Consider the following 17,260-nt stretch of genomic DNA (forward strand, 5'->3'; position numbering starts at 1 on the left):
AAAAAAAAAAAAAAAAAAAAAAACTGGCAGCTACATGAGAAGCATGGGAACTCTGCACTCTGTTGGTTATCGAAGTATAAACTTATTCCAAAATAAAGGCAACTGAAGGGCACCACGGGAGGAGGAGCCAGGGAGGGAAGATTGAGGCTGCCTTGTAGGAAGGCAGGCCCTTGAAGCTGGGGGTTTGGGTCATGCTACAGCCACCAGACAGGGGCTGCTTAGGGAGAGCCGTCATCTAATACTCAGGTCTCCTAGACTCCAACCCAGCTCTGTGCCAGCTGCTGTGTGTCTCAGTATTTCATTCTGTCTGCAGTGTTCCACTTACCAGGGTACAAGCAAGGGCCAGTGTGGTGAGGGCAGGACCCTGAGACATGGAGACAGCACTTAGATAGCCACAGAGGTACTTGTCTGAGGAGTCTTGAGTCGGCCTGGCTGGGGGAAAGTTGCTAAGGATGTTTTGGGTGAGGAAGCTCCAGTGGGCAGTGGTGACCAAGGAGGTGTCTGGGTGTGGGGAGTGCTGGATCATGCTTGCTGATAAGTACTTCTATTCTTTTGCCTCCTCTTCCTTGAGTTCTCCTTTCTTTTCCTCACTGAGCCACCTGTTTCCCGATCTCCTTTTCTTCCACCTCTCTCTGCAGAAGCCACTGCTGAAGGAGTCGGACATTGACCTTCTCTACTTTGCTGATGTGTGTGCAGGCCCGGGAGGCTTCTCCGAGTACGTGCTGTGGAGGAAGAAGTGGCACGCAAAGGGCTTTGGGATGACGCTCAAGGGCCCCAACGACTTCAAGCTGGAGGACTTCTACTCGGCCTCCAGCGAGCTCTTCGAGCCCTACTATGGTAGGGACACTGAGCAGGGCGGGGACTAGGAAATAGGAGGCTTGCTCCGCTCCCATGTGGGGACTTCAAGGCCCAAGCTGTTGCTACCTGTGCTCTTCCTGTTCTGTTAGCCAGGATTCACAGACCCTGGCGTGAGGGTCTTAACTCCCTCTCAAGCATCTGTCTTGTTTTTTGTTTTTTCAACCACCGGCCTGTACTCCCTAAGTAAACTCATCAAAGCCGTACAGTTCTCCTTGCAGGATGGTGGTTCGTGTGTGGTGACGGGGGTAATGAAACTGCCTGACTCCTAGCTGGAAACTGGCAGTTATTAACAAAGCTGGGTCATAAGCCCAGCTGCAGCCCAGTGTGTTGGTATGAACTGCACTCACTAGCAGCTCGGCAGTTACAGCAGTCCCTCTGCCCTGACAGACGGACTGTGATGTGTCAGCGGATCCTGAATTCTTTCCTAACAGTTCTTATGGAGGTGGTGGTTGTTGTTTTGTTTTCTCATGGTTTGTTTTTATTCTCTTTGTTTGTTTGCTTGCTTTGACACAGGGTCTTTATGTAACCCTGGCTAGCCTGGAATTCAGCTGTGTAGACCAGGCTGGCCTTAGTCTTCCACCTGCTTTAGTCTCCCAAGTGCTAGGATTTGATGTTTTGAGATGGGGGTCACTTTGTATTCTAAGCCAATGTAAAACTCCCTGTGTAGCCCAGACTGGCCTTAAATTTATGGGCAGTGTTTCTGCTTCAGCCTTATGAATACCTGTAGGCCTGAGCCCCCATGCCTAGCTAATACTGGTTTTTAAACATAAGTGCTTTGAAAAGCAAGATCCTCTGCTTCAGTTGATAACTTTAGGTTGGTCAGTTCCCTTTGAACTGTGGCTTCTGAGAGCAGGGGTTGGCTCTTGCCGGCTTATCAGCATAGCCCGGATGGGTCCTGCTTCTCGGAGCTCCTGGCCTGGCTGCTGGAAGCAGATAAATTCATAGTTTTTTGTGTCCCATCAGGTGAGGGTGGGGTCGATGGAGATGGAGATATCACCCGCCCAGAGAACATCAATGCATTTCGGAATTTTGTCCTGGACAACACAGATCGCAAGGGCGTCCACTTTGTGATGGCAGATGGGGTAGGTGACTCCCTCTGGAAAGACGCTTTATGGGTGTGTTGTGAATTTAGAGGTTTGTTTTGTTTGGTGTGCTTAGAATTGAACCCTTGGCCTTGGGCATCCTTAGTAAGTGCTATGCTGACGACCCCCCACCCCCACCCTAGCTGCCCTTGAAAAATGCTTTAGTTTTGCTCTTGAGCTGACCCAATAAATGGTAACTCAATGTTCATATCATAGGGATGCACATTTTTATTTATTTTATACATTTTCCTACAATTTTTATAAAGATTCTCCTATTGTAAAAAACATTTGCTTGAGCTCACTGTGCTGACGGAAAAGCCTCTAGTTGCTGAGGGACTGGTGGAGCGTGGGCCCCAGCTGGGGTCAGCTAGGCAGAACTGAATGGGAGGCACCCTGCCGGCACTTGTCAGCCGGGTTGTTGCTGTTGGAGGCTGTCTCCAGGTGGCTTCTGAGCCTCATGTGCACTGACAGATACTTGAGCAGTAGCAGCAGCAGCACAGAGTCCATGGAGGCCCTTAGCTAGCTAACGTGAGTTTTCAAGGGTCTACCCGAGCAGCTCCTTGGGATGCAGAGGAAACCTGCCACCACACTGTTTAGCAGAGGCCCTCTCATCCAGTATCTCATAGCCCAGGGGAGCCCTCTCATGCCAGTCATTTTGGGAGGAAGGACAGACAGAATGTCATTTGCTACAGGATGGCAGAGCTTGGGTTGAGAAGAGCCTTTGGAGTTCTTTGTGTATGGAAGAAAGCAGAGCGTTAGAGGGACCTGAGGATGCCCTGGCTCCCTGAAACCTGTACACAGTAGGGCACAGGTGGACAGAGTTGGGGCAGGCTAAGAGGAAGGGACTGCACCTATTGAGCAGATGTGTGGGGTCTGCCAGTTGCCTTTTCTGCCTTTACTGCAGCAGACAGCAGGGCTGTAAGCTCAAGGATTTTCTGCTTTGGAAGCAGGAGGGCTGGCCTGGCCTTTTGATTTATTTCTGTTATTTATTTTAAATGTTGTATATGGTAATGTGTTGTACAGGATATTTTCATACAAGTTTATATATATTGTACATTGAACATATTCCCACTCTCCCCCTCCCATCTCTATCTTTTCCTTTCTCTTATCTTTAAAATTTCTTTTTTTTAGTCAGAGTCTCAAAATAGCTCAGGCTGGCCTCAGACTTTCTGTAAGCTGAAGTTGGCCTTGACTCCTGATCCTCCAGCCTCTACCCCCCAAGTGCTGGGACTACCAGCATGTGCCACCACGCCTGGCTCTGTTTTTGAATACCTAATTAGCTCTAAAACAAATGTGGATTTTGAGAAACATCTTTAAGTCTGGGAGACAATGCTTAACATTACTTTTATAGGACTGCATCGGTGAGATCTGGGCCTATGGGGACAGCTTAACAAAAGCTAGCATTCTTGCTCTCTGCTGTACAATTATAATGTACAACATGGTTTGTCCTAAGCTTAGTAGTTTGTCTACTCAGTCTGTTGTGTAACTATTTCCAGAACTTGTCATTTGTAAACTGAAGCTGTACCATTCAGACCAGTTCCTCCTTCCATTGCCTGACTCCTTTCCTTGGCTGTAAGTGTGGTTCACGGCTGGCAGCTCTTTGCTGAAGGGAGATGCTCTGGGAATCGCAACCTGCATTCTTGGAGCAGACCCTGGTCTGAGAGTGTGTGCCAGCTGGAAGGAAGGGCTCCACAGCCAGGGCAGTGTAGTGGTTACTGTAAGGCAATCCTCGGTCCAATCTTTGTCAGGCCTGGGACCTGGAGAGGACAGCAGGACATTTACCTTTCTATCTGTTGACTGACCAGTGATAAAGCCAGGGCCTCACCTCTCTTCTGCCTCACTTGTCCCTGGATTCCCATGTGGAATTCAATGTTTTCTGGACCGTTCTTTGGAAAAGCAGACTTGGTCGTGTGGTTTGGGAGTGACAAAGCAGGTGCGTGGCCTGAGTTGAGCAGCGACTACCACATAACTCTGATCAGACAGATGGCGGCCCCGATGAAGCTTAGGTAGTAGGCTGTGCTTCTCAGCCCTTATTGTCTGTCTCTGGGCTTGTGCTCTGTTTCAGGGCTTCTCTGTGGAGGGGCAGGAGAACCTGCAGGAGATCCTCAGCAAGCAGCTCCTGCTGTGCCAGTTCCTCATGGCACTGTCTGTTGTCCGCACAGGTGATGTTTCCCCAGTTCCATCCTCGTCAAGGACCCACTCACCCTGCTGATAGCTGACAAGTACAGGGGTTGGTTAAGAAATGTAAAAAAGAAAGAAAAATAGAGGAGAAAGAAACGTTGTATCAATCAGGTAGCTGGTGACCAGAGGAGGAATACAGGGAGGGAAAGGCAAGAGACCCCCCTCCCCCCAAAGCACTGTCTACAGCTGGCTGTCACATAAGTTACCTTGGGCTTGTTGTCTTTACTGTCTGAGGTGACCTCCCCCACATCCTGCAGTAGCCACTGATTGCCCTGGGCATTTTGTCTCCAATCCAGGAGGCCACTTTGTCTGCAAAACCTTTGACCTTTTTACACCGTTCAGTGTGGGCCTCATTTACCTCCTGTACTGCTGCTTTGAACGTGTGTGTCTCTTCAAGCCTATCACCAGCAGGCCTGCCAATTCAGAGCGGTAAGACTTCCTCTCTGTCAGATCAGCCGCAAACCCTGTGCTTTTGTCTGGCATGAACTCTCAAACTGTTAGGAACCTTGACTTTGGAGGCGTGATTCTCCAGTAGAAGACAGGGTCCTTGGTCTTGAATGGTGCCTCCTCCACAGCTGTGTTTACCATACTTGCATCTGGGATTCTCATGTTGGCCCATGAAGAATGTGACTATTAAGAGAGGGTATAGGTTGGCAATAGGCAAAGGGGTTGTCATATAGAAGTATGCAGGCATCTTGGTGCCCACAGACAACATTAAGAGAAAACAAGGCTGATCCGAATTGTCAGGTAGCCTGTTAAAGTGCAGACTTCGGTGGAGACCTTGATCCAGTATGTCTGTTAACAGCCTTTCCAAGTCATGTCTGTTGGTACAGGACAGTCGGGAACACCTCTTAGATGGACATACAGTCTCACATATAAAGAAAAGATCTTATATATTTTATTTTGAGATAGGGTTTTACAGTATAGCCCTGGCTGGCCTGGAACCTACTACATAGATCAGGCTGGCCTTGAGCATAAATAAGATAATCCGATTGCCTGTGCCTCCCAAGGAGGATTTAAGGCATATGCCACCAATTTGTATGAAAAGGAGGGACTTGAGGTAACTTTTTTTAAGGCACAGTTTGTGTTGCCCTTTGAACTCAGGCTTAAGGTTGACTAGAAAGACTGTTTAGCTCAGTGACTCCAGTGGCAGGCAGGGTAAAGGAATGGGCGGGGGAAGGCTCTTGCTCCTTGGCGTGACAGGGTATCTCCTGCAGGTATGTGGTGTGCAAAGGGCTGAAGGTGGGCATAGATGATGTTCGGGAATACCTCTTCTCTGTGAATATTAAACTCAACCAGCTTCGGAACACTGAGTCTGATGTCAACCTGGTAGTTCCCTTGATGGTGATCAAAGGAGACCATGAGTTTAATGACTACATGATACGGTCTAATGAGAGGTAAGCTACCTGGCTCTCTGCTGGTACTGTTGGAGGGATGCCTAGAGAACATTCTGTTATCTGGGTTTGCTCTGCTGGTTCTGTGACATTCGAGGACTTTGGGCAACTTTTTGGCTACTCTGTTCTATTAGTATGTCCTGTTCCAGGGAGTCAGGTGGATCCCTGGCTCCACAGTCCTGCCCACAGGAAGCTGGGACTAACGGGGAAGAGAGCCTGAAACGAGAAGTTGTGGTTGGGGCCTTGAGAAGACCCTTGCCTAAAGGCCGGAGATTACGTGGAAAAACAAGGGTAGAGCATGTTCTGTAGGAGCCCAAAACTTTGTCAGTTGGGGGTTCTACGGTGGGTGTTGGAAAGCTATGTCTCCCCCTTCTTTAATTGACACCCCCCTCCATCCTCCACCCTCACCCAGGACTGGAGTTACAGGCAGGGGTGAGCCACACCCCACATGGGCGCTAGGAGCTGAATTTGAGTTCTCTGTTTTTTGGTTTTTCAAGACACAAGAGAAATCCTGTCTCAAAAAACAAAACAAAACAAAACAGGTTTTTCTTTGTAGCCCTGCCTATCCTAGAACTTGTTCTGTAGACCAGGTTACCTGCCTCCCAAGCACTAGGATTAAAGGTGTGGACTGCCCCACTTGGCCACTGAAATGTACATTCTTTTTTTTTGTTTGTTTTTTGTTTTTGTTTTTTTGAGTGCAATGTACATTCTTAACTGGTAAGCCATTTCTCCTCTTCAGACTTTTGTTTGTTTGTTTGTTTTCTGAGACAGGGTTTCTCTGTATAGCCCTGGCTGTCCTGGAACTCACTCTGTAGACCAGGCTGGCCTCAAACTCAGAAACCCACCTGCTTCTGCCTCCCGAGTGCTAGGATTAAAGGTGTGTGCCACCACGCCCGGCCAGACTTTTTTTTTTTTTTTAAATATATATATTTAATGTATAGGAGTACACCATAGTTGTCTTCAGACACACCAGAAGAGGGCATCAGATCCCATTACAGATGGTTGTGAGCCACCATGTGGTTGCTGGGAATTGAACTCAGGACCTCTGGAAGAGCAGTCAGTGCTCTTAACCGCTGAGCCATCTCTCCAGCCCCACTTTTTTTTTTTTTTTTTTTAAGTGTTAGGTTTTTTTTTGTTTTTTGTTTTTTTAAATAAGTACTTCATTAAAAGGCTCTCCATGTATTTTGGGCATTAATCTCTTACTAGACTTGATTGTGAAATACTGTCTCCTGGTCTGTATTTTCTTCTCATTGTATTATGTCCTTGGCACGGAAGTTTGTAACATCAGTATGGTCTGGCTTACTCATTTCTTATTGTACTTCTAGTATGAGGCCTCTCCCTGTGTTTTTTTGTAAATTTATAAGTTTTGCCCATGTGTTGAGATATTTTATTTTTAATTATTTTTTGGATATGGCATTAATTTTTTTCAGATCTTCCAGACCGTCCTTTCTTTATGAAATGGACTTGGCACACTTTCTAAAACTCTTTTGCTACTTGATTAGCAATGCTAATAAACAGTAGTAAATGAGTATTTATTTCTAGGCTTTCTATCTTGTTCCAGTGGCATGTCATCTGTGAAGTGAGATAATTTTATTTCCTTTCCAGGTTGGCTATCTCAAACTTTTAAATTTTGATAATGAAATCCAACTAGGCTTTTTTTCTTCTTCTTTTTTTGGTGAATAATTCATTTTCTCTCCAAAAAGTCTTAGTTTGCGTGCTCTGTGTAGCTTTGGGTGGTTAGAACTTGCTGTCTTCCTGCCTCGGTGATCATCCTGAGTGCTGGGATCACAGTGTCTTGTCTGTCCTTGGTATTTCCTGACACACCGACTCTTCCAAAAGTTCTAGCTTCCTTCCTGGAGCACCAAGTTCCTATTTGCAGTCATTCCGTTTCAGCCTATAGACTTCATTTTAGAGACACTATCTCCGGCTTTTGTTTATTTAAAACTGCATTTTTTAGGCATCGTGGTGTGCACCAGTAACCCCACCACTCAGGCAGGAGATTCCTGTACTTCCCCAGAGAGGCAGGGCTACATAGTGAGACCCTAACTCAAGAAACTCAAGAAACAACATATAAAACATCACAGAAAAGCATGTCTTTTATTTTTGAGGAACATTTGAATTGGATATGGAATTTTTCTTTTACCACTTTAAAGATAGACCATTCCACACTTCTTCCTTCCCTTTCTTCTGATGGGAAGCTCACCCTTGGGTTTTTTAAAATATTTATTTTCTTTCCTTTTTTGTTTTGTGTCTGTGCACGAGTGCCATTGCCCATAGAAGTCAGAGGCATTGGAAACGCCCCCCCTCCCCCCCCCAGCTGTAGTTCCCAGTGGTTGTAAGCCATTTGATATGGGTGCTCTTAACCACAGAGCCACTCCAGTTCCCACCATTGGCCTTGTCATTCTTTCCTTGTGTATCATGTCGTTTCCTCTGGTTGTTTTCAAGAGGCCAGAGGTTGGCATCAGGTTGTCAGTTGCTCTTCACCTTATGTATTGAGGGAGGATCTCTCACTTGACCCTAGAGTTCACCAAACTCACCTAGTCTAGCAGGCCAGCTTGCTCGGGGAGGTTGGCAGCCGCCTCCAGAGTGCTGAGATTCCAGGTGAGTTGCCAGTGCTCGCCTGGCGTTTATTCAGGTCCTGGGGATGGGCTTTGCTGTTCCTTAGTCAGTTCTTTAAGGGAAGGGGAAGAACCTTCTTCTCAGCAGGACTTGTACTCTGAGTGTCTCCGAGTTCCACTCAGTTCTCTTCTGCTGTCTTTGGGACCCATGGAACTGCTGAGTGGGCCCGCTTACCTCACCGGCGACTTCCTCACACATAGGTGGCCTCTGCTCTGGCTACACTTCTGTGCTGATGTTGATGTGTGGCTTCTTTTTTCCTAGCTACTGCAGCCTACAGATCAAAGCTCTGGCCAAGATCCACGCGTTTGTGCAGGACACGTGAGTGCTGCATGCTCACCGCTCTCTTCCCACTGGCTCTTTCTCTTTCCTTCCCTCCCTCCCTCCCTCCCTTCCTCCGTCCCTCCCTCCCTTCCTTTTGGTTTTTGAGACAGATTTTCTGTGTAGCCCTGACTGTCCTCATACTCAGAGATCCTCTGCCTGCCTCTGCCACCTGAGCACTGGCATTAAAGGCATGTGCCACCACTGCCTGGTGACAGTCAACTCCGTTTCTTTAACAGTGATTTAAAGCCACTCTTGTGGGTTCCTTTTGCCTTGTGGAATATCAGCATAGTGACACTTCTTTGAGAACAAAGGAGAAATCAGAATGTGCTGGTGGGTGGAGGGAAGGGCGTGTATAGGGGATACTGGCCTCCTGGTGGTGCTGGCTACAGTCTGTGGAAAGGGAAGTGATTTCAGTCTATAAGTTCTGAGCTGTCTCTAGAGGCTAGTCCATTGTCGCAGATGTACTCCTTTAGGTCATAAAAGGCTCTGCTTTTGTTCCCTAGGACCCTGAGTGAGCCTAGGCAGGCAGAGATCCGCAAGGAATGCCTCCAGCTGTGGAAGGTAAGCAGCCTATTGTCCCTCCAGGCCAGGAAGCTGGAGTTAATGAGGGGATTATCACCTTTATTCCCCACCTGAAAGGGTGCCCAGCTCCTTGGCATGCTGCAAGTTACCTCTTTGGCCCTCTGACAGCTTGGCCAGCAGCTGGGTCAAAAGAACACAGGTTCTAGGCAAGCTGCATTTTACCCTGATGGCACCATATGCATGGAGAGGAAAGGATTTGGTGTGGGTTGTGTTGATGTCGTGACTTGACAGGGAGTGAACGTTATACCTCCAGCTTCCTTGCTTTCTTCTTCCCCAGCGTGGATCCAGCTCCTCACACATATGTCCACAAGGTCCTTAGAAACCACAGCCAGAGAGGCAGCTCAGCAGCTGAGAGCACTGGCTGCTCTTCCAGAGGACCCATGTTTGCAGCACCCACATGATAGCTCTCAACTGCCTGTACCTCCAGGTCCAGAAGCTCAGAAGCCCTCTTCTAGCCTTGGCAGGCACCAGGCACACACACATGTAGTATACAGACACACAGCCAGGCACCACACCCACACACTTACAAAGCCCTTTGCTGTCTCTTTCCAGATCCCAGACCAGGCTCGAGTTGCTCCTTCCTCTTCAGACCCAAAATTCAAGTTTTTTGAATTAATCAAGGTAAATCCGATTCATATGGCAACACATAAGTGGCCTTTTTTCTAGGGTGGACAGTGTCACCCTGGCTTCTGTAAGGCTTGAGAAGGCGTCAGCCTTGGACCTAAAGGGTGGTCTAGTTTCCCCAGTGTATGTAGGGTTTCCCAAGAGCTCCCTAGGCTGGCAACAGCATTCTGCTACCAAAGGGCGTGCTGGCTGCTGGGGTCCAGCCCCAGCCATTGACAGGGTGGCCCAAGAGGAGAGAAGGAGTCTCAAGGGAGGAGTGAGTCAGGTGTTGTGGTCAGGGGAATCTTGTAGCACTGACTGACTAGCAATCAGGTTGTTTCTTTCTTTATACAGGTTTCACAGAGCAAAGGCAGACTAATAATTATCCAAGAAGTACAGATTGTATCATTTTGTCTATGGACATATGTTTGACCTTTTTTTTTTTTTCACTACATGGCTGGGGTTACAAGTTCAGTCACAATTAGAAAGTACAAATAGAATAGATTTTATTCTTTTTTTTGAGACAGGGTTTCTCTGTAGCTCTGGCTGTCCTGGAACTCACTCTGTAGACCAGGCTGGCCTCAAACTCAGAAATCCGCCTGCCTCCGCCTCCCGAGCTCTAAGTGTATTGTAAAAAGAGGCTTTGAATTTGTTATCTGTTCTTAAAATGTAGGGTCATAAGGGATTTGTAGGGGGAGATAGGGATAGTGGGATGATCTGAGGCAGGAGAACTGTGTAAAGGAGCCACATTGGGCTGGCCTGAACCATCTTCTCCATCCTGTTTTTGGTGAGCTAGTCTTGAGTTTTTCTGCTATTAGCCTCCAGCTTTTTCTAGGGCATCGCTTGAGGCTGGCCTAGTTGTGGCCATTGTGTTGGTTTTGTGAGGGTCAAAGACTAAAGAATGAGGTTCAAGACTTTTCTGAATGGGGTAGAGAGATCATTCCTCTGCTCTCAGGCCGACTGGTGGACAATCCTCACTTTCGGTGTCACTGAGAGTGTGGCTACCTATTCTAGTGACATTCCCTGGTAAATCCATCGTGCTTTGGATTCTGTGTTCTTCCTTTCTTAGTTTCTCCTAGTAGGTCCTAAAGGAATACTTGAAATGGATGGCATAGATACTATTCAGTGATGAGTCAGGTAGAGAAGAGGATATAGGGGAGCCTGCTTCTGAGAGCAGATGACGCCTGTGCTTCACCTCTGCCAGCCTGTCCCAGCAGCCCTTTCTCTGATCCATGCCACAGGACACTGACATCAATATCTTCAGCTACAAGCCCACACTGCTCACTGCCAAAACCCTGGAGAAGATCCGTCCTGTGTTGGAGTATCGTTGCATGGTGTCTGGCAGTGAGCAGAAATTCCTCCTGGGCTTGGGGGTAAGTCAGCAAGCAGCTGGCCTCCTGTTGGCTTGGGGTGGTAGCAGTGCCCTTTGTGTATAGATGTAGACAGCTTCTGGCCACACTGTATGTGTTCGTTCCATTGGCATCAAAGAGGTCTTCCTTGAAACTTTACTTCCCTTCTTGCCCAGACTTAGCACCCACTCATGCTTTTGTTTCTTCATTTGTTGGTTTCTTTCCCACTGCCTAATCTTGCCTGGCTGAAGGGAAGGCTGTTGCTTTTCTTGAGATGCAGAGCCAGTAAGTAGGTCATCTGGCTGATCCTGGGTGGCCAGGTCTCTGCAATCCCACCCCTGCCATTCATTGACTGTCAGGAAGACACCTCTTTTCCTCTTTTGGGCCAATGGGGGCTAATGGAAGGAGGGACGATGAGCCTGTTAGCTTCACATCTTCCTTGGCGAGGCAGCCTTTGTGCTTTCCTACCCTGCATCACGGACTTGACTTCTCTCCAGTCACTTCTTTGTGTCCATGCTTCGTCTTGTTCTCCTCTTGCTTTCTCTTCTTCCTATCATACTAACCTCCACATGGACATTGAACTTGATGAAGGTCTTTTGTGGGTGGAAGTAGAGAAGTGTCATAAAACTCATCTCCCCTAGACATTTGCTCCTGAAATTAGCCAGTCTTTGTCTGCTTGGAGCTGCCAAGAAAGCTTCTTTGAGAACGAAGCCTTTCATTCCTTAGTCTCTATAACCTCCCTCTCTCTGCCTGCAGAAGTCCCAGATCTACACTTGGGATGGCCGCCAGTCAGACCGTTGGGTGAAGCTGGACCTAAAGACAGAGCTGCCCCGGGACACACTGCTCTGTGTGGAGATTGTGCATGAACTGAAAGGGGAGGTCAGCAGGATTTCTGTTCACAGACAGCCCTGAGGCAGGAGGATGGGGGCCTGTGAAGACTAGCCTAGACAAACCACCTGAGTTTGGTTTCATATTGTGGTAGAATAATTCCCTCTAAGGCCTTGTACTGTGGGAGGTACTGGGAAGGGGCAGACTCAGAAAATCTGTCGTCAGTCCTTGGATTCTACTAGGTGTTTAGTAGCCAATTTAGTTCATAACCAAGAGTCCCTTAGGAAAGAAGAGACCTGCCATTTTTGGGAACTTTGAGTAACTACAGGACAGGTGTGACATTCAGAATACTCTGTAAACAGGCCACAGGGGAGGCTAGCTCTGGTTAGAGCAATCATGGCGGCAGTCTCCCTGGATTTGAGGTTCAGGAGGGCTCCCATCCCTAAAGCCTGCTCTCAAGCCCAAGCTAGCCTCTGCTCAGGACCAGTGGGCAGGGAGGCTAGATGCAGCCTTTCCCCAGCTTAGCTATGTGTGGTTGAACACCAGCATGGCACACACGGTAGGCAGAGTAGGCCAAAGGCCTGCACCTGCACAGTAGACAGCATGCTTGTCGTTGTAGGGGAAGGCCCAGCGGAAGATCAGTGCAATCCACATCCTTGATGTCCTGGTGCTGAATGGCAGTGACGTCCGTGAGCAGCACTTCAACCAGCGGTGTGCCGGGGCCCTAGGGCAGGGAGGGCAGGACTACTCATGTCCATGACAGGCTGGGCCCAAAGGCAGGAGGAAAGACCAGTTAGTTGGCCTTGCAATTTGCTAAGATGTGGGCCTTAATTGTCAGATTCTAGCACATTGCATCATGCCACAGTTGCTTAGATTATTGAGGTCGTTTTTGTGTAAAGATTGAACAAGGGTAATCTTGTTTGAAGAGGGAGGGTTTCTTCTAAAACTCATGGCCAGAGTGTGGGCAGTCTCAGTTTAGTGTTCCTGGGCTAGAGTGACAGAGCATGTGTGTAATGTGACAATACTTGAAGTCCTCATGGAGATGACTGAACACAGCAGGACATCTTAGGAAAATCAGAGGTCAGAATCCAGAGGATAGATTGGGCTCTGAGGGCATGAATGCTGCCATTCGGATGGTTTGTGTAGGTCTGGGTCCTCTCACCTGTCTGGTGGAAATGCCTTAGTACAGGTAAGGTCCCTGCCTTGCCTCTAAGGATTATGTTTGTATTATAGAATTCAGCTTGCTGAGAAATTTGTGAAAGCAGTCTCTAAGCCCAGCCGGCCAGACATGAATCCTATCAGGTGAGTATGTCGTTCTCCTTCCAGAACCCGTGGGCTTAGGGCTTTCTGTCGCTTGTTTCTCCTCTGTGGCATGACAGGGTGCGGTGGAAGGATGGGTTAAGATTTCCTCATTTGAGATGCACATGTCTGCCCTGTGAGTTACCCATTCACATTTGAACATCCTTAGCTGACTGCATGGAACGGGGATTTGACTATGAAACTTGGTGCTTGAGGATAAAGAGGGCCCTGTCAGCAGTCAGCATTAAGGTGAAAGTTCCAGGCAGGAGGAGGGAGGGTAAGTGGAGCAGACTAGCTTCTCCAGGTCAGAGGCTGCTAGAGTACTGGAGGGTATGGTGCTTACACCTACATTAGCACAGAAGTGTTGGTCATACTAATCAATAAACTTAGAATTGAACCCAGCATTGAGGATGTAGAACAGTCTCAAAGTGAGCTTAGTCTGTGTTGTATGATGTCCTGCCTGCTGGTTTCAACAGGCAGCTTACTCAGGAGCAGTTCCCAAGGCAGGTTTGGTACCCCCAGATGCGGAGGGCTGGGCCTCAGACTAGAGCCCTATTCCCTGTATAAGGTCTGTGCCTACAAGAATAGAACTACCAGGGCTATTTAATTAAGCTGTGGGAAGACCTAACATCAATGTAGATGTAGCCAGGACTTGTGGCCTGTAGTATGAGGAAAGGTTATTTGAGGATAAGGGTATGGCTAGAGAAATGTGCCTGCAATATTTTTCCTCTTTTAACCCCCCTGTCTTCAGGACTTCCTGCTGAATCCCAGCTACTGGTGCAGTCCCAGGGGCCTATGTGGTAGCTTTGAAACCTAGGCAGGCTGTAGGATAGTAATGCCACTGGCTCAGCAGCCTCATTTTTGTGGGCTGCTGGTTGCAGGGAGGGTCTGAGGACAAGGGCAGGTGTGGCCCTCCCTATCATGCCTTTCATGAGCATATCCCAGGAAGCTCTGTCATCTGCTCTGCTCACAGGGTGAAGGAGGTGTATCGGCTAGAAGAGATGGAGAAGATTTTTGTCAGGTGAGTAACTTATCCATATGCTTTAGATTGGTGGTGGGATGTTTAGCTGAGTCAAGACTCATTTTATCTGCAGGGTGGGTTATAGAGCTGGCCCTGGCACTGCCTACCACACACTTATACTCCCTCTCACTGATATCCTGGTGAATCTCAGCTGTGAGCTAGCTCAGCACCTATCGGGAAGGAAGCAGGGTGACTTAATGTCAGGCAGAAGTTTGGTCAAAATTAATACTGGAATAGTTAAGATTGTCCTTGCAAGGAGTAGAGATGATGCAAGCTGCTTGGAACCCTAAATCTTAACTCACAGACTGAGCCCAGAGTGGGCAGTGGGCATAGATGTGTTTTATATGCCTTCAGTGTGCCTACCGCACTCAGCAAATGAGTCCCACTGTGAGAGAGCTCCATAGTAGTCATCTGAAGACCAAGTGGTGGAACTGCTTTCCGATTTCCCATTGGCATGGTTGAGGGGCAGTATCTCTGCACCTGCTGCTTGTCCGGCGTGCAGAGCCTGTGCTCTACCCTCAGCTCTGCCACAGGTCTCCCTAGCACGGCTTGGAGCAGTATTGGTTTCTTCTGCCAAGCCAGGATAGGATAGTGGGATTCGTGTCACTGTGACTAGCATGCCAACTCTGTCCTTGTGCACATGCTTCCTGGATGCCTGTCCATTTGGGGAGACCAGGCTAGAAATGAAGCTCATCAAAGGCTCTGGCGGCACCCCAAAGCTCAGCTACACAGGACGTGACGACCGGCACTTTGTGCCCACAGGCGTATACATTGTCAGGACTGTAAATGGTAGGTACTGAGGGACTGTCCCTGCCCCCTAGCCAGCAAGGGGAACTTGACTCAAGACTTCCTTGTTGAGGTGGACAGCAGTCAGCTGACAATTTCTGCGGTACCTGCTGGAAACACCCTCAATTTGGGCCTGTTCTGGCCTTTGGCTGGGAGTAGGGAGAGATGAAATTATAGATGCTCATAAGGTATTCTCAGCGGGTAAGCATGGCCTCTCCACTGTGTACCTCTATAGGCTGGAGACGTCACCCTTGTAATGCTGAGGACCAGGCTAGGCCTTGGGGAGGTTATAATCTGCCATTTGGGTGTGGCCATAGGAAGCTGGACGGACTAGGCAGGGGAAGGAAGGACGGGCACGCCCATGGGGACTGTCCTGAGTGCCTGCCCTTGTCTCCCTCAGAGCCATGGACCATGGGGTTCAGCAAGAGCAATAACAGGAAGTTCTTTTACAATAAGAAAACCCAGAAGTCCGTCTATGCTCTCCCTACAGAATCCATTGCCCCCTTTCAGTAAGTAGCCCTCCGTTGTCTTAGAACCCATCACTGCCATGCAGAAAGAAGCTGCCCCAAGTGTGGACCTGATTCATCCAGATCCTGGGTAGAGAGCTGACTGGCTAGGTGGTGGAGGGGAACCTGCCAGAGAGTTTGGAGGAACATGTTGTAGGAAGCTTGCCCCTTATGACTCAAGGTCTCAGGTATTCCTCCTTAAGACGTGTTGGTCAGATTGCTGCTGGACATGAGCTTCTATCGCAGCCCCAATAGGGCCTCAAATTAGCCATGAGCACTTGTTTCTGTAGCTGGCTAATACTGACCTTAGTGGAACAGGTGAGCTAGGAACACTAGTAGTCTAGCTGGATGCAGGTTGTGGCAGCAAAAGTTAGTTCTTGGAGGCATGGGAAGAGCTGGGGCCCACTGGGTGGAACCTTTAGATGCCAGAGGGGCATCTCTCAACTTGAGTCATTGACAGAACCCAGTATAAAAAGCACCTATCTGGGGATGTGCTAGTGGTTTCTTGGTCCTGCACCACCTAGATACAGCACTCTGATGGCTCCTTCCTCCACCCCTTTATAGTACCTGCTACTACAGCCGGCTCTTCTGGGAGTGGGGAGATGGCTTCCACATGCGTGACTCCCAGAAGCCCCAGGATCCAGACAAGCTGTCCAAGGAGGACGTTCTTTCCTTCATCCAGAGTCACAATCCTCTAGGCCCTTAGGGTTTCCACCTGATGAATGTCCTGTCATTCTTAAGGCAGGGCCCACTGTCTGGTTTCTTCTGCCTCTTGGAAAGGAACTGGGACTGTTCTCCCTGGTGGTAAGGGAGATGGGCTCCTCCCCATTCCCAAGGAGCTCTTTCGGGGCCTTAGGACACATCTGTGAAACTCTGCTGTCTGAGAACTGGCACCACCAGGAGTCAACCTTAAAAGCAGCTGCGCAAGGGCAGGTCAGCACTTAGGACTTATCAGAGGCATTCCCACTGGAATTTATCGACTCAGTGTTCTGAGTTCCATTTACTGCCCTTGAGAGCAATCAGGTCATTGTTTTGCCCCATTTCTACTAGGCCAGCCAAATATGAAGGCCCTTCATCACACGCTGGCCAGGAGCAGCTGTCATACCAATCAAAGTTGTTTCTTGTGATCTTTTCTTCACCCCAATCCTGGAGTTTGTCCTGGCAGGTCGGGAAGGAGTGTGGACCCAGTACCTTTCAAACATTCAGAGCTTTGGGTACTGGGTATAACTGCTCCTTGAGTTTCCACCTCTGTGTAAGCACTGGGCAGCTCCAGGGGAAGAGCAGCCTAAAAACCTGCTCTTTGACTTCCTGTCTCAGCAGTAACAGGAAGTTACTCTAGCAGTCTAGGCCAGAGTTCTGAGCTAGCAGTGGCTCCAGCTGCTCCTTCCTCTCCACTAGGAGGTACATAGCGATCTGTTTTGATTTGTCTATAGTCAGTCACTCCATTTCCTGTCTCTGTTAGAGGGAGGAATGGCAACAGCTTTGGGTTGGGGAGGGCATCTGTGGTTGTTTCTAATGGGAAATCTCTTTCAAGAGATGTTCATGCAGGCTCCCTAGGGCCCCATGCCAGCGCCAGACTGGTTTCCATGGAGATAGGGCACTGAGGCACCTGTGAGGTTGGAATTGACTCCACCATGGGAGGTCCCTTCCACCAGCCCCCAACACCAATCCTAGCAGCAAGTGCTAGGATGCCATATTTGCACCCAATTCTGGGTCTATCAGTGTGTCTTACAGAATCTTGGATCATTAAATGTATTTTTACTGCTCGTGTGGCTCTGTGCTGGGCTGCTGTTGTCCACAGTGCTGTGTAACTGAGGAAGGGGAGTGTTTG

General features: G+C 48.7%; 1 protein-coding gene across 1 annotated transcript in view; it reads left to right on the forward strand.

Annotated features, from left to right (window-relative positions):
* The window catches only part of Cmtr1 (cap methyltransferase 1), a 42,879-nt gene extending 25,684 nt beyond the window's left edge, over positions 1 to 17,195 (forward strand). The window contains exons 9-24 of the mRNA XM_021149870.1: positions 639 to 837; positions 1,822 to 1,940; positions 4,006 to 4,102; positions 4,418 to 4,550; positions 5,339 to 5,518; positions 8,396 to 8,452; positions 8,959 to 9,016; positions 9,590 to 9,658; positions 10,882 to 11,013; positions 11,746 to 11,868; positions 12,437 to 12,528; positions 13,051 to 13,119; positions 14,090 to 14,137; positions 14,814 to 14,926; positions 15,324 to 15,432; positions 15,994 to 17,195. Of these exons, the coding sequence (XP_021005529.1) occupies positions 639 to 837; positions 1,822 to 1,940; positions 4,006 to 4,102; positions 4,418 to 4,550; positions 5,339 to 5,518; positions 8,396 to 8,452; positions 8,959 to 9,016; positions 9,590 to 9,658; positions 10,882 to 11,013; positions 11,746 to 11,868; positions 12,437 to 12,528; positions 13,051 to 13,119; positions 14,090 to 14,137; positions 14,814 to 14,926; positions 15,324 to 15,432; positions 15,994 to 16,135 (1,740 nt within the window). The 3' untranslated portion in view covers positions 16,136 to 17,195. The remainder of the gene's footprint in view (positions 1 to 638; positions 838 to 1,821; positions 1,941 to 4,005; positions 4,103 to 4,417; positions 4,551 to 5,338; positions 5,519 to 8,395; positions 8,453 to 8,958; positions 9,017 to 9,589; positions 9,659 to 10,881; positions 11,014 to 11,745; positions 11,869 to 12,436; positions 12,529 to 13,050; positions 13,120 to 14,089; positions 14,138 to 14,813; positions 14,927 to 15,323; positions 15,433 to 15,993) is intronic.
* The last annotated feature ends 65 nt before the right edge of the window (positions 17,196 to 17,260 follow it).

Source organism: Mus caroli, chromosome 17 (genome assembly GCF_900094665.2).
Source record: "Mus caroli chromosome 17, CAROLI_EIJ_v1.1, whole genome shotgun sequence".
In the NCBI taxonomy this organism is placed as follows: domain Eukaryota; kingdom Metazoa; phylum Chordata; class Mammalia; order Rodentia; family Muridae; genus Mus; species Mus caroli.